This window comes from Neoarius graeffei, chromosome 18 (genome assembly GCF_027579695.1).
Source record: "Neoarius graeffei isolate fNeoGra1 chromosome 18, fNeoGra1.pri, whole genome shotgun sequence".
NCBI classification, from domain to species: domain Eukaryota; kingdom Metazoa; phylum Chordata; class Actinopteri; order Siluriformes; family Ariidae; genus Neoarius; species Neoarius graeffei.
Window position 1 is genome coordinate 65,648,734 of NC_083586.1, and position 12,838 is coordinate 65,661,571.

The following is a 12,838-nucleotide window of genomic DNA, read 5'->3' on the forward strand; positions in this document are numbered from 1 at the left end:
GGCACACAGTGAACATCATACAGCAAACTGCATGTCACACACAGGACAGATTATACCCCTCTGCACACAGCGCTAAGGGAAAAAAGACGCTAATCAGAGGGTAGAGGTTCTGGAAATACTATAAAACTAAAACTGCTACCTATAGAGGACATGGCATGACATTTGACCCAATGTACACGGCTGGGTTTCATACAAACTGGATATATTTATGTGACTGAATGAACATGTTTGTGTTTATAGTGAGTTGAGGTCAACGACAGTTGAGAAGCCTAGCATCTGAGGTTGATATTTTTAGCGATAGCCACATGACACTGATGCAGCATAAAGATTTAGCCTGTAGTTAGTCTTTTTGATGAAAACGCATTGAGTCTTACTCCAGTCGACTGGTTTTTACTTTCAGTCCAGTTGAACAATGACACATCTTAGCAACTAGCATTAGAATTTATTATTAGAATTAAACAATCAATATGTTTGAGTAGTTAGCATTATCCTGGAACGGTAAGGAAATGTCTTCGAGGAGCCTGTGGGTTTGGCGTCACGTCTTATTGGCCAATGCTACAAGAAAATGCTAGCGGCAGAGAGCTAAAAGCCCCTAGCATACATCAGTGTAAAAGATGACTCCATGCTAACAGCAGGAATGATAAACACCACAGTGTACTATGCATTTTTAAAGAAAGCATGGCCCCGCCCACTAGTTTTCGATTGGTTCACAAAACCAAATCAAGGTTTGCGAATTAACAGGTCAAAGTTCACCACAAAGTGAAAGTAACAGCTGCGTGACGCAAATGCTCGTCTGTTCCTTTCAGTGAATCGGCTTTTCACCAGCTGAATTTTATTTGCGTTCAAGATCAAAAAGCAGAAAGTCATAGTTTTCGGGTGTCTCCTGTATCGCGACAGAAACAGCTAAACCTGAACTGTGGACACCTTCCGAACATTCTGAGTTAAAGGACAGAACTGAAGCTGTTCCAAAAGTTTTAGTTGCAATTCATTATCAACTGAAATATAAATGAAAACCAGACTGCATTTCCACAGGGAAACCGCAACGTGTGCCTGCTGAGCTGCAGCAGAGGGTCACCAACAGGAACCGAATCAGACATGAGACCTCATGCTCGAGAATCTGTTTTAAATGGCTGAGCTCACAGCGTGATTGGGCTGACACAGCAAACCATTAACATCGAGCATGCTAAAATACTAACTGCTAACATGCTAACAGCTACCATGCCAACATACTAATGCTAACATGCTAACATCTAATGTGCTAAGATGCCAATAGCTAGCATGCTAAAATGCTAACAACTAATATGCTAACATACTATGGCTAACATGCTAACTGATAGCATGCGAACAGTTCGCATGCTAACAACTAACATTAATAATTACTGCGAAGGCCTAAATGTGAACATACTATGGTGAACATGCTGACTGTGAGCATGCTAATTTTATCTTAACATTTACAGACATTTCCATACAAGATAAACTCAGTATAACAATTAAACTGGATGTTCTCCAGATGTTCTTTACTGTATTAGCAGAAAGATGAGTTTATCGGTCTTCGCTGTTCCTTCTGTAGACAGCTGTGGATTCAGCTCAGGGTTTCACTTCCATCTGAGAGCACTGGGGAACATTTTAAGTGACGTACCAGGAAATAGTCGGCCCACATCTGCCTCGCCGTGTCCAGTGCTGCTTGTCGTAACTTCATCACGTGCTCATAACGTAGGTCGGTCCAGTGCTTCGGGCCGTCCTCATCTTCATAACCGCTAACACAAAACCAGGAGGAGCACAAAGAGCTAATGTCAGTCTTCACTGGCGTAGACGTGTGTCTCAGACTAAAGTTTCCTTCATCAGTGTTTCTCTCACCTGGGCTCCTCCAGCGGTCTCCACTCCACATAGTGATACAGACGCTGCACTTTAACGAGCCACTCGCGCAGGACGGCCACCGTGTTGTCCGCATTGTGGTCCGTCGCCACCCTGCCACAAGCACAACCAGGACAGGAGTCAGTCAGATCTGAGAACAAAGCAAATTCGTGTTTATGTTTGGAATGGGCCTCCTGTCAGTCATTTTATAGACGACACGCCCTAACGCCCCTTTAACCCTTTGATGCAAAACATGGGTCAAAAGTGACCCGGCTGAGTTTTTATCTTCTATATCTTTGCAATAAATTAATTCCATCATTCAGTATTCAAGGTATTCCTCAATTAACTTGTTTTTGATCATCATACATCCTTATTTCATTTTTTCCTTTCTTACTTTTTGAATAAAACCCTTTTTGTATGACTACCCTTCTAATGCACAACATGGGTCAAAAACGACCTGCATTCATTTTCCAGGTTATTTCATGTATGGCTGAGTGTTTCTATGATATACTTTTGAAATAAATTCATTTTGTCATTTACTTTTCCAAATATGCAGTAAATATCTTGTTTTTTGTTTAGCACAAATCATCATTTTTATTTTTCCTTTCTTAAGTTATGAACAAGCACAGCTTTTGTAATTCTACATCAAGTTTACACACATGGGTCAGAACCGACCCGCATGCATTTACTACAGCGTTTGGTGGGAACTGTGAATTGTGCTTGTGTCAGACATTTCACAGCTCAGCACAGCGCCCTTTGCCCATCTTTTTTGATTGAAAATTGATGATGTTTAGGTTACCTTGAGAGTGAGTAGATTACTTGTCAGAAAGTTACAAGTAATTACTATTAGCTACCGAGCTGTTGACATATTCTACTTTAGTTAGCTAATTTTATTGTAGTTGGCTTAGCTAACGACATAGTTAATAAATAAATAACTGGCCCCATTCACTGCTAAAGTAATTACTTGAAACAAATTATTATTATAGTATTAAAACATTTAATTTTAAATCAGGCGGCACGGTGGTGTAGCGGTTAGCGCTGTCGCCTCACAGCAAGAAGGTCCGGGTTCGAGCCCCGTGGCCGGCGAGGGCCTTTCTGTGCGGAGTTTGCATGTTCTCCCCGTGTCCGCGTGGGTTTCCTCCGGGTGCTCCGGTTTCCCCCACAGTCCAAAGACATGCAGGTTAGGTTAACTGGTGACTCTAAATTGAGCGTAGGTGTGAATGTGAGTGTGAATGGTTGTCTGTGTCTATGTGTCAGCCCTGTGATGACCTGGCGACTTGTCCAGGGTGAACCCCGCCTTTCACCCGTAGTCAGCTGGGATAGGATACAGCTCGCCTGCGACCCTGTAGAACAGGATAAAGCGGCTACAGATAATGAGATGAGATGAATTTTAAATCACACTTGGATGACCCATGTGTAGTAATATAAAAAGTATTTTTGTTCATAAAGTAGGAAAGAAAAAAATAAATTAATGATTTGTGGTAATTAAAAGCAAGATATTTAAAGAATACTTGGAATATTCAATCATAAAATAAATTGATTTCAAAAGATAGAGCAAAGAAAAACTCAGTCAGCATGAAATAACCTGGAAAATGAATGCGGGTCATTTTTGACCCATGTTGTGCATTAGAAGCGGTGTGCATATGTTTTGCATCAAAGGGCTAAACAATGGCTGAAATCAGTAAGAAGCCCAGCACAGCCAGATAATTCTCCTGTGAGCAAAAAGGAAAATGCAAAACCAAACAACAGGAAATGCAGTAATTTAGTCCTGGAGATGAAAGTTTCGGTAGAACGCTCTAAACCGTTTGAATGACCTGCTTTCCATAACAAATGGATTCGATCCATTTTGTTTTTCATTACAAAAAATAAAGGACTGCACATGTGAACATCCTCATGTCGAATTTTGTGTCTTTATGGAGCTATAACTCTGCTTTTCAACAAATGAGTGTCCAAGTGTGATCGAAAATGATGTCATGACCATCCTTGCTAAAGCTAACTCTAGTCGTCATGAGGGGTGTTCACACGGCACATATTTGCATCAATGCTGCACCGATGTATTTTGTTGCGATATATCTTACACCGGTGTAAATTTTGTGGAGCGTTCACACGTCACAACCCTGCTTACTAGAGAGAAGCGTGTTAGCACCGGTGCAGCCCCACTTGCGTTCACACGGCAGTTTTTGCGACCGTGCTATACGATAGTAATAATGCGGAAATGAAATATGCGCATGCGTGAAAATGTACTTCCTTTTCCCGGTTGTCATGGCATCACCAAGCGCCAGGAAAACAACGTGGATGAAGACACCAGTGTTGCCAGATACTGCTGACGTTTTCCAGCCCAAATTATGTTCAAATCCGCTAAAATGCACTTAAAGCCGCCCAATCTGGCAACACTGGAAGACACGCAGTTCTGTTGTTGTTGATATTCGCCATTTTGGAAGCGCAAAATATCAGGATGCAAATTATGCAATGCCCGTATGTAATCAACTCTCCTCACGCGTAGCGAGTCTACCCCTGTAGCGTTCAGACGTCCCATTTTATATCGGTGCTGCCCTGCAAACTAGCATTTACTCCGGAGTAAATTTCTTAAACCACCTCCCGAGCAGGGTTAGATTTGCACCGGTTTAAGCAGCTTTACACCGGTATAACTTTGTACCGTGTGAACGCTCTACCGGGACAGCCCCGGTGCTACACCGGAGTAAAAGTTGCCGTGTGAACACCCCTATGGATACTCTTGTTTGAATTCAACAAGCAAGGTTCTGGAGGAGGAGTTTTGTGTACATCTGTGGGAATGGGTGGGGTCAAAGAATAAAAAAAAAAAAAAATCACTCAGATATTCTTGAACTTAAACATGAGCGACCTAATCGTAACTAATTTTGAGTAAACACACCTTTAAACCTGAAGCATACTGTATTCAACTCTGGGAAAAAAAAAAAAACCAGTTATTTTATTTGTCTGTTTTGCGTTCTGCATTCTTTCTGTTCCTGTAGACACCATACACAGGTTTGGAGTTTATCTGACCTACAGACATCTTCACTGGAAATCTGACAGAAATTTAACAATCAGATCAGAACGACTCGCACCGCGGTGAGGACGGCAAAATGATTCCCATCATACTTTATCGCTCGCTCACACACACACACACACACACACACACACAGAGGAACTTATGAGTCAGACGTCTGCATCTGTCCTGTTTGAATAACAGTGTCTCACTGCATGACGGAAAATTTTTCTCTAAACCCAAATATGACTGTTTATTAGAAACAGACATAAAGAGCAGGTCTGATTTTGTCTCCTTCATTCATGCACCAACTTTTTAAAAGTCGAATCACTGGTTTGGCAAAGTTTCCCTTCTGAAATTCTTCCACTGATCCCAGATAATGCCAACGTTCCCTGTGCTTTGACACCAAACATCTTTAAGTGTAGAGTGCGTCCCTGACCATCACATCTATATATCCCTGTTGAACATCTCAGTCTAGATTTATTCTCCTTCACTGGTCTAATAAGCTCCACTCTTTTCTTTTCTCCTCTTCTCTTCTGGAAAGGCTTTCCACTAGATTTTGGGGCGTGGCTGTCGGGATTTATGTTTATTCAGTTATTATCAAGAGCATTAGTGAGATCAGACCCTGATGCTGGATGTTGTTGAGGCTCCAGTTCCAGTTCATCCCCAAGGTCTTCAGTGAAGTTGACTTCAGTCAGGGTTTACACTTCATGTCTTCATGGAGCTCAGTGTGTGTTCAGGAGCATCGTGACGTAGAGGTCTGCGCGGGTCGGATTTTTCAGTCCCGCTCCCGCCCGCGCCCGCATTGTGCAGTCCCACTCCCGCCCGCGCCCACAAAGAATTATGATTTTCAGTCCTGCCCCCACCCGCGCCTGCCATATTTTGTCCCGCTCCCGCCCGCAAATCCCGCATGATGCAGACGTTCGCATTATTTCTCAGGAAAGTTCTTGTCTTGACACAGCGTGATGGTGCCCCGCCCCCTACTTTGAGTGGATTTGAGCATAAATATCTACAGCTCACGTTCACGTTTGTTATTATTTACCTTGTTTCTGAATTCAGCATGTACTGTCTCTAATAATAATAATTAGTGCTGTCAAGTGATTAAAATATTTAATAGCGAATCGCACATTTTTATCACATGAGAAACCATTGTAATTCTCTGATCAGCATAAAAAAGTGAATGGGCTTGCTTTGTACCATTTTTTTTTTTTTATTGCAAAGCAGAGCTAGCAAGAGAACCATGAGTGCACAACTCTAATCAGAGAGACAGGTTACACAGTGACGGTAGGCTTGACTCAATGCTATCCCAGAAATCCTTCCTGTAATATGCAAATTTGGCTGCCTCTGATTGGACAGCCAAATTTGCATATTACAGGAAGGATTTCTGGGATAGCATTGAGTCAAGCCTACCGTCACTGTGTAACCTGTCTCTCTGATTAGAGTTGTAGACTAACTCAAGCACTTCACTCATGGTTCTCTTGTTAGCTAGGTGTGAACTGTGAGTCATTAGCGTGATCAAAGGATTTCCCGTTAGGGTGATCAATGGCAAATTTAAGATGCTATTCCTCACTCAATCGGGCAATCTGAGGCCACGTTTACATTAGACCGTATCTGTCTCGTTTTCTTCGCGGATGCACTGTCCGTTTACATTAAACCGCCTGGAAACGCCGGGAAACGGGAATCCACCAGCGTCCACGCATTCAATCCAGATCGTGTCAGCTCCGGTGCTGTGTAAACATTGAGATACGCGAATACGCTGTGCTGAGCTCTAGCTGGTGTCGTCATTGGACAACGTCACTGTGACATCCACCTTCCTGATTCGCTGGCGTTGGTCATGTGATGCGACTGCTGAAAAACGGCGCGGACTTCCGCCTTGTATCACCTTTCATTAAAGAGTATAAAAGTATGAAAATACTGCAAATACTGATGCAAATACTGCCCATTGTGTAGTTATGATTGTCTTTAGGCTTGCCATCCTTCCACTTGCAAGTGGTAAGTGATATGCACTGGGATCACACACACAGCGGCTCAGTCCCGAATCACTGCTCGTGCACTTCACTCGCGCGCTCTGTGAGCTGCACAGGGCCGGAGTGCGCACCCTCCAGAGGGCACTCGCTGTTCAGGGCGGAGTGATTTGGAGCGCAGGATGCCTGCGGAGCCGAGCGTATCCGTGTATTGGTGTTGCTGTGTGCACGCAAATCGTGTATTGGTGTTGCTGTGTGCACACTAATCATTTTAAAAATGTTAATCTGATGATCCGCTGATACGGTCTAATGTAAACATGGGCTGACTCTCTCTGCAAATTTAGGCATCTTAAAATGTTTTTATTAATGCCAAATAAAATATCCAGCACAAATTTTATATGATAGACAAATTAATAATTTATAAATTTTATTTCAAACACGTTTTTAGTTAGCGGGACTGCAGCTTATCACCGCTCCCGGCCGCGCCGCATATGTGCACTCCCGCCCGCGCCCACATATGTGCACTCCCGCCCGCGCCCGCAATGAGCTTTCAAAATTTGTCCCGCGCCGCACTGCTTTGCGGCGGGTCCCGTGAGTCCCGCGGGACTCCCGCGGGAGTGCAGGGCTCTATCGTGATGCTGGAACAGGTTTGGACTCTGAGTTCCAGTGAAGAGAAACTGTAACACTACAGAATACAGAGACGTTCTGCACAACTGCGTGCTTTAAACTTTGTGGGAACAGTTTGGGGAAGAACCACATATGGGTGTGCTGGTCAGGGTGCGCATACTTTTGGCTGTACATGCCTCTGAATAGCTAATATGACCACTGAGTGGCTGAAAATGTGAGGCAGCAAATGATGATGATGATGATGAAATAACAGAGTAAAATGATGATATGGTAACAACAGAGAGAAGATCAAGGCTGAGGAACTTGTGAAAGAAAAGAGCAGCAGAACCTGAGTCCTGTGATGTGTGGAATGTTGGGCTGTTTTTACAGAGAGAGAGAGAGAGAGAGAGAGAGAGAGAGAGAGAGAGAGAGAGACAGCAAGAGAGAGAGAGAGGGAGTGAGAGAGAGAGTGCAAGAGAGAGGCAGAGAGAGAGAGGCAAAGAGTAAGAGAGAGAGAGAGAGTGAGAGCAAGAGAGAGGCAAAGAATAAGAGAGAGCAAGAGAGAGAGAGCAAGAGAGGGGCAGAGAGAGAGAGAGCTAGAGAGAGAGAGCAAGAGAGAGAGAGCAAGAGAGAGAGAGCAAGAGAGAGGCAGAGAGAGAGAGAGCAAGAGAGGCAGAGAGAGAGAGAGCTAGAGAGAGAGAGGCAGAGAGAGAGATAGAGAGCAAGAGAGAGAGAGCAAGAGAGAGAGAGAGCAAGAGAGAGAGACAGAAAGAGCAAGAGAGAGAGCAAGAGAGAGAGATAGAGAGAGAGAGCAAGAGAGAGGCAGAGAGAGACAGAGAAAGAGCAAGAGAGAGAGAGCAAGAGAGAGCAAGAGAGAGAGAGATAGAGAGAGAGAGCAAGAGAGAGAGAGATAGAGAGAGAGAGCAAGAGAGAGAGAGATAGAGAGAGAGAGCAAGAGAGAGGCAGAGAGAGAGACAGAGAGAGAGCAAGAGAGAGAGAGAGCAAGAGAGAGACAGATAGAGAGAGAGCAAGAGAGAGAGAGAGAGAGAGGCAGAGAGAGAGACAGAGAGAGAGAGCAAGAGAGAGAGAGAGCAAGAGAGAGACAGATAGAGAGAGAGCAAGAGAGAGAGATAGAGAGAGGCAGAGAGAGAGACAGAGAGAGAGCAAGAGAGAGAGAGATAGAGAGAGAGAGCAAGAGAGAGAGAGATAGAGAGAGAGAGCAAGAGAGAGAGACAGAGAGCAAGAGAGAGGCAGAGAGAGAGACAGAGAGAGAGCAAGAGAGAGACAGATAGAGAGAGAGCAAGAGAGAGAGATAGAGAGAGAGCAAGAGAGAGAGCAAGAGAGAGGCAGAGAGAGAGCAAGAGAGAGAGAGATAGAGGGAGGCAGAGAGAGAGAGAGAGAGCAAGAGAGAGAGAGATAGAGAGCAAGAGAGAGACAGAGAGAGAGAGCAAGAGAGAGGCAGAGAGAGAGACAGAGAGAGAGCAAGAGAGAGAGAGATAGAGAGAGTATTATATCCGGAATGCTGCCTCTGTTCATACTGAGACTCGTTATTTTCTCATCTTGTACTCTGGTGTGAATTTCACAACTAGATGGTACACACACACACACACACGCATACACACACACACACACGCACACACACACACACACACACACACACACACACACACACACACACACGATGTTATTTTGTATTCTGAAATGTTCATGAAATGTACTTCCAGAAAATTCTAGACAAAACAAATCACTGACTCCAGCACCATGAGGCTGAGGGAAAGATCTAACGGAGCGCGCGCACACACACACACACACACACACACACACACACACACACACACACACACACACACACCTCATCTCTTTCATCTTATTATCTCTATTCCAGTTTGTTTCTCTCTCACTCTTTCAATCTCACACATTCCTGAAGGGAACTTCGGTTTTTTTTTGCTCTCTTTTTTTTGAAGGCACCTGGATACCATAAGCTTCCTCTAAAAAAACTCTCTCTCTCTCTCTCTCTCTCTCTCTCTCTCTCTCTCTCTCTCTCTCTCCAGTAATATTGTGCACTTTTTAGATGATTCCTCATCACACTCTACGAGATCCTATACAATAAACAGTCTCTCTGTGATAGTGCGTGTCTTCATGTCGGATTATATGATGAAGATCCTCTAACGGTAGACCTGTGATTAAAGAACACAACTACATTCAGTTTACGTCATCAATCAGCGTGATCTTGATATAATGAAGAGATTTTTAATGTCCATTAGCATCTTTCATTTACATTTCTCCTTTGCTGTCACTGTATCTGTAACTGTCCTGCGAGTCTGCTGTCGTCCTATTGGTGGATTTTAGACGAGTGTCACAGCAGCGCTCACACACTGAGATTTTAATCAAATTTCTCACTCTCAAAACTTTGTCTTCGACTGTTTTTGGTCACAGTGACACAAACTCCGTCACATTACGGTGTTTTCAAACCATGAGCTCAAATCACGACCAAAGTATTCCTTGTTGCGATTTTGGCCATAAATTTATGCTGGATGACAGCATACTCTATGAGCATCAAAAGGAGTGCTGTGGTTCAATGAGACATGCCCATGAACACAAACACGACAGAAAGTTTACCTCCTGACTAAGACATACAGCTCTTTAAAATAAAGCCGTAAATTCCAGCGCTGGGCGGCACAGTGGTGTAGTGGTTAGCGCGGTCGCCTCACAGCAAGAAGGTCCTGGGTTCGAGCCCCGGGGCCGGCGAGGGCCTTTCCGTGCGGAGTTTGCATGTTCTCCCCGTGTCCGCGTGGGTTTCCTCCGGGTGCTCCGGTTTCCCCCACAGTCCAAAGACATGCAGGTTAGGTTAACTGGTGACTCTAAATTGAGCGTAGGTGTGAATGTGAGTGTGAATGGTTGTCTGTGTCTATGTGTCAGCCCTGTGATGACCTGGCGACTTGTCCAGGGTGAACCCCGCCTTTCGCCCGTAGTCAGCTGGGATAGGCTCCAGCTCGCCTGCGACTCTGTAGAACAGGATAAAGCGGCTACAGATAATGAGATGAGATTCCAGCGCTGACCTCACATGCCTTCGACCTCCTCTTGCGTTAAATACGGTGTGTGAGAAAGTGTGACGCAGTGAAGGAGACGCAGCCTGTGCCACCTCAGCACTCGTCTCTCTGTATAAACACTTGGAATTTAAAGATATTTACTGTACACAGATCTGGCCTCAGGACCTACAGCACTAAGAGTTATCCTGAAATAAACACAGTGTGATTCAAACACTGACCTGAAACTGAGACGTGTCAAACATGTGCAGACCTGCAACGGCTTCACAATCATGTACAGCGGTACTTGAAAGTTTGTGAACCCTTTAGAATTTTCTATATTTCTGCATAAATATGACCTAAAACATCATCAGATTTTCACACAAGTCCTAAAAGTAGATAAAGAGAACCCAGTTAAACAAATGAGACAAAAATATCATACTTGGTCATTTATTTATTGAGGAAAATGATCCAATATTACATATCTGTGAGTGGCAAAAGTAAGTGAACCTCTAGGATTAGCAGTTAATTTGAAGGTGAAATTAGAGTCAGGTGTTTTCAATCAATGGGATGACAATCAGGTGTGAGTGGGCACCCTGTTTTATTTAAAGAACAGGGATCTATCAAAGTCTGATCTTCACAACACATGTTTGTGGAAGTGTATCATGGCACGAACAAAAGAGATTTCTGAGGACCTCAGAAAAAGCGTTGTTGATGCTCATCAGGCTGGAAAAGGTTACAAAACCATCCCTAAAGAGTTTGGACTCCACCAATCCACAGTCAGACAGATTGTGTACAAATGGAAGAAATTCAAGACCATTGTTACCCTACCTAGGAGTGGTCGACCAACAAAGATCACTCCAAGAGCAAGGCATGTAATAGTCGGCGAGGTCACAAAGGACCCCAGGGTAACTTCTAAGCAACTGAAGGCCTCTCTCACATTGGCTAATGTTAATGTTCATGAGTCCACCATCAGGAGAACACTGAACAACAATGGTGTGCATGCCAGGGCTGCAAGGAGAAAGCCACTGCTCTCCAAAAAGAACATTGCTGCTCGTCTGCAGTTTGCTAAAGATCACGTGGACAAGCCAGAAGGCTATTAGAAAAATGTTTTGTGGATGGATGAGGCCAAAATAGAACTTTATGTTGTAAATGAGAAGCGTTATGTTTGGAGAAAGGAAAACACTGCATTCCAGCATAAGAACCTTATCCCATCTGTGAAACATGGTGGTGGTAGTATCATGGTTTGGGCCTGTTTTGCTGCATCTGGGCCAGGACGGCTTGCCATCATTGATGGAACAATGAATTCTGAATTATACCAGCGAATTCTAAAGGAAAATGTCAGGACATCTGTCCATGAACTGAATCTCAAGAGAAGGTGGGTCATGCAGCAAGACAACGACCCTAAGCACACAAGTTGTTCTACCAAAGAATGGTTAAAGGAGAATAAAGTGAATGTTTTGGAATGGCCAAGTCAAAGTCCTGACCTTAATCCAATGGAAATGTTGTGGAAGGACCTGAAGCGAGCAGTTCATGTGAGGAAACTCACCAACATCCCAGAGCTGAAGCTGTTCTGTACGGAGGAACGGGCTAAAATTCCTCCAAGCCGGTGTGCAGGACTGATCAACAGTTACCGCAAACGTTTAGCTGCAGTTATTGCTGCACAAGGGGGTCACACCAGATACTGAAAGCAAAGGGTCACATACTTTTGCCACTCACAGATATGTAATATTGGATCATTTTCCTCAATAAATAAATGACCAAGTATAATATTTTTGTCTCATTTGTTTAACTGGGTTCTCTTTATCTACTTTTAGGACTTGTGTGAAAATCTGATGATGTTTTAGGTCATATTTATGCAGAAATATAGACAATTCTAAAGGGTTCACAAACTTTCAAGCACCACTGTATTCACAGAGTACGGCGTGTACGAGCTGCAACGTGTCAAACTGCGCTACTGTAACAGCAGGAGAATAAAATAATACAGCTATACAGAGCAGTGCGCGGTGATCATATAATATACAGACTATAACATAGCCATGTTCGTTATCTATACCAATCAGGGAGGGTGAAGGATATGATGTGTTTCCTCTAAGACACGTGAAACCGGCTGACTGCATCTTTTTCGAACTGCTGCTCAGGCAACACTTGGAGGAACCGCCCACCTCTGCACATGATTGGCTAGAGTCACTGTAACTGACAGGGTAGAGAGAGTGTGCCACCCCTCGCTTCCTGAGAGCACGGCCAATTTTACTCTCTTGAGTTCCCGGCCACAGACGGCTATGGCATCATTGGGATTTGAACTCACAATGTCCAGATGACAGGTTTCTCTGTTGTGCCACTCAGGATCCCAGATGAACATGTTTGAGTGACAGCCGTGTTAC

At 44.0% G+C, this 12,838-nt stretch overlaps 1 protein-coding gene across 7 annotated transcripts in view; it reads right to left on the reverse strand.

Moving 5' to 3' along the window:
- The window catches only part of colgalt1b (collagen beta(1-O)galactosyltransferase 1b), a 34,739-nt gene that overhangs the window by 15,057 nt on the left and 6,844 nt on the right, over window positions 1-12,838 (reverse strand). For 5 of the 7 annotated variants that reach the window (XR_009650583.1, XR_009650582.1, XR_009650584.1 and 2 more), the window contains exons 2-3: window positions 1,858-1,968; window positions 1,640-1,757 (exon numbers count right to left, since the gene is read on the reverse strand). Coding sequence is in view for 4 of the 7 variants with exons in the window: in XM_060899270.1 (XP_060755253.1) it covers window positions 1,640-1,757; window positions 1,858-1,968 (229 nt within the window). In the remaining 3 variants the exon portion in view is untranslated. Of the gene's footprint in view, window positions 1-1,639; window positions 1,758-1,857; window positions 2,006-12,838 lie in introns of all 7 variants that reach the window. The other 2 variants (XM_060899272.1, XM_060899271.1) reach the window with 1 other exon arrangement.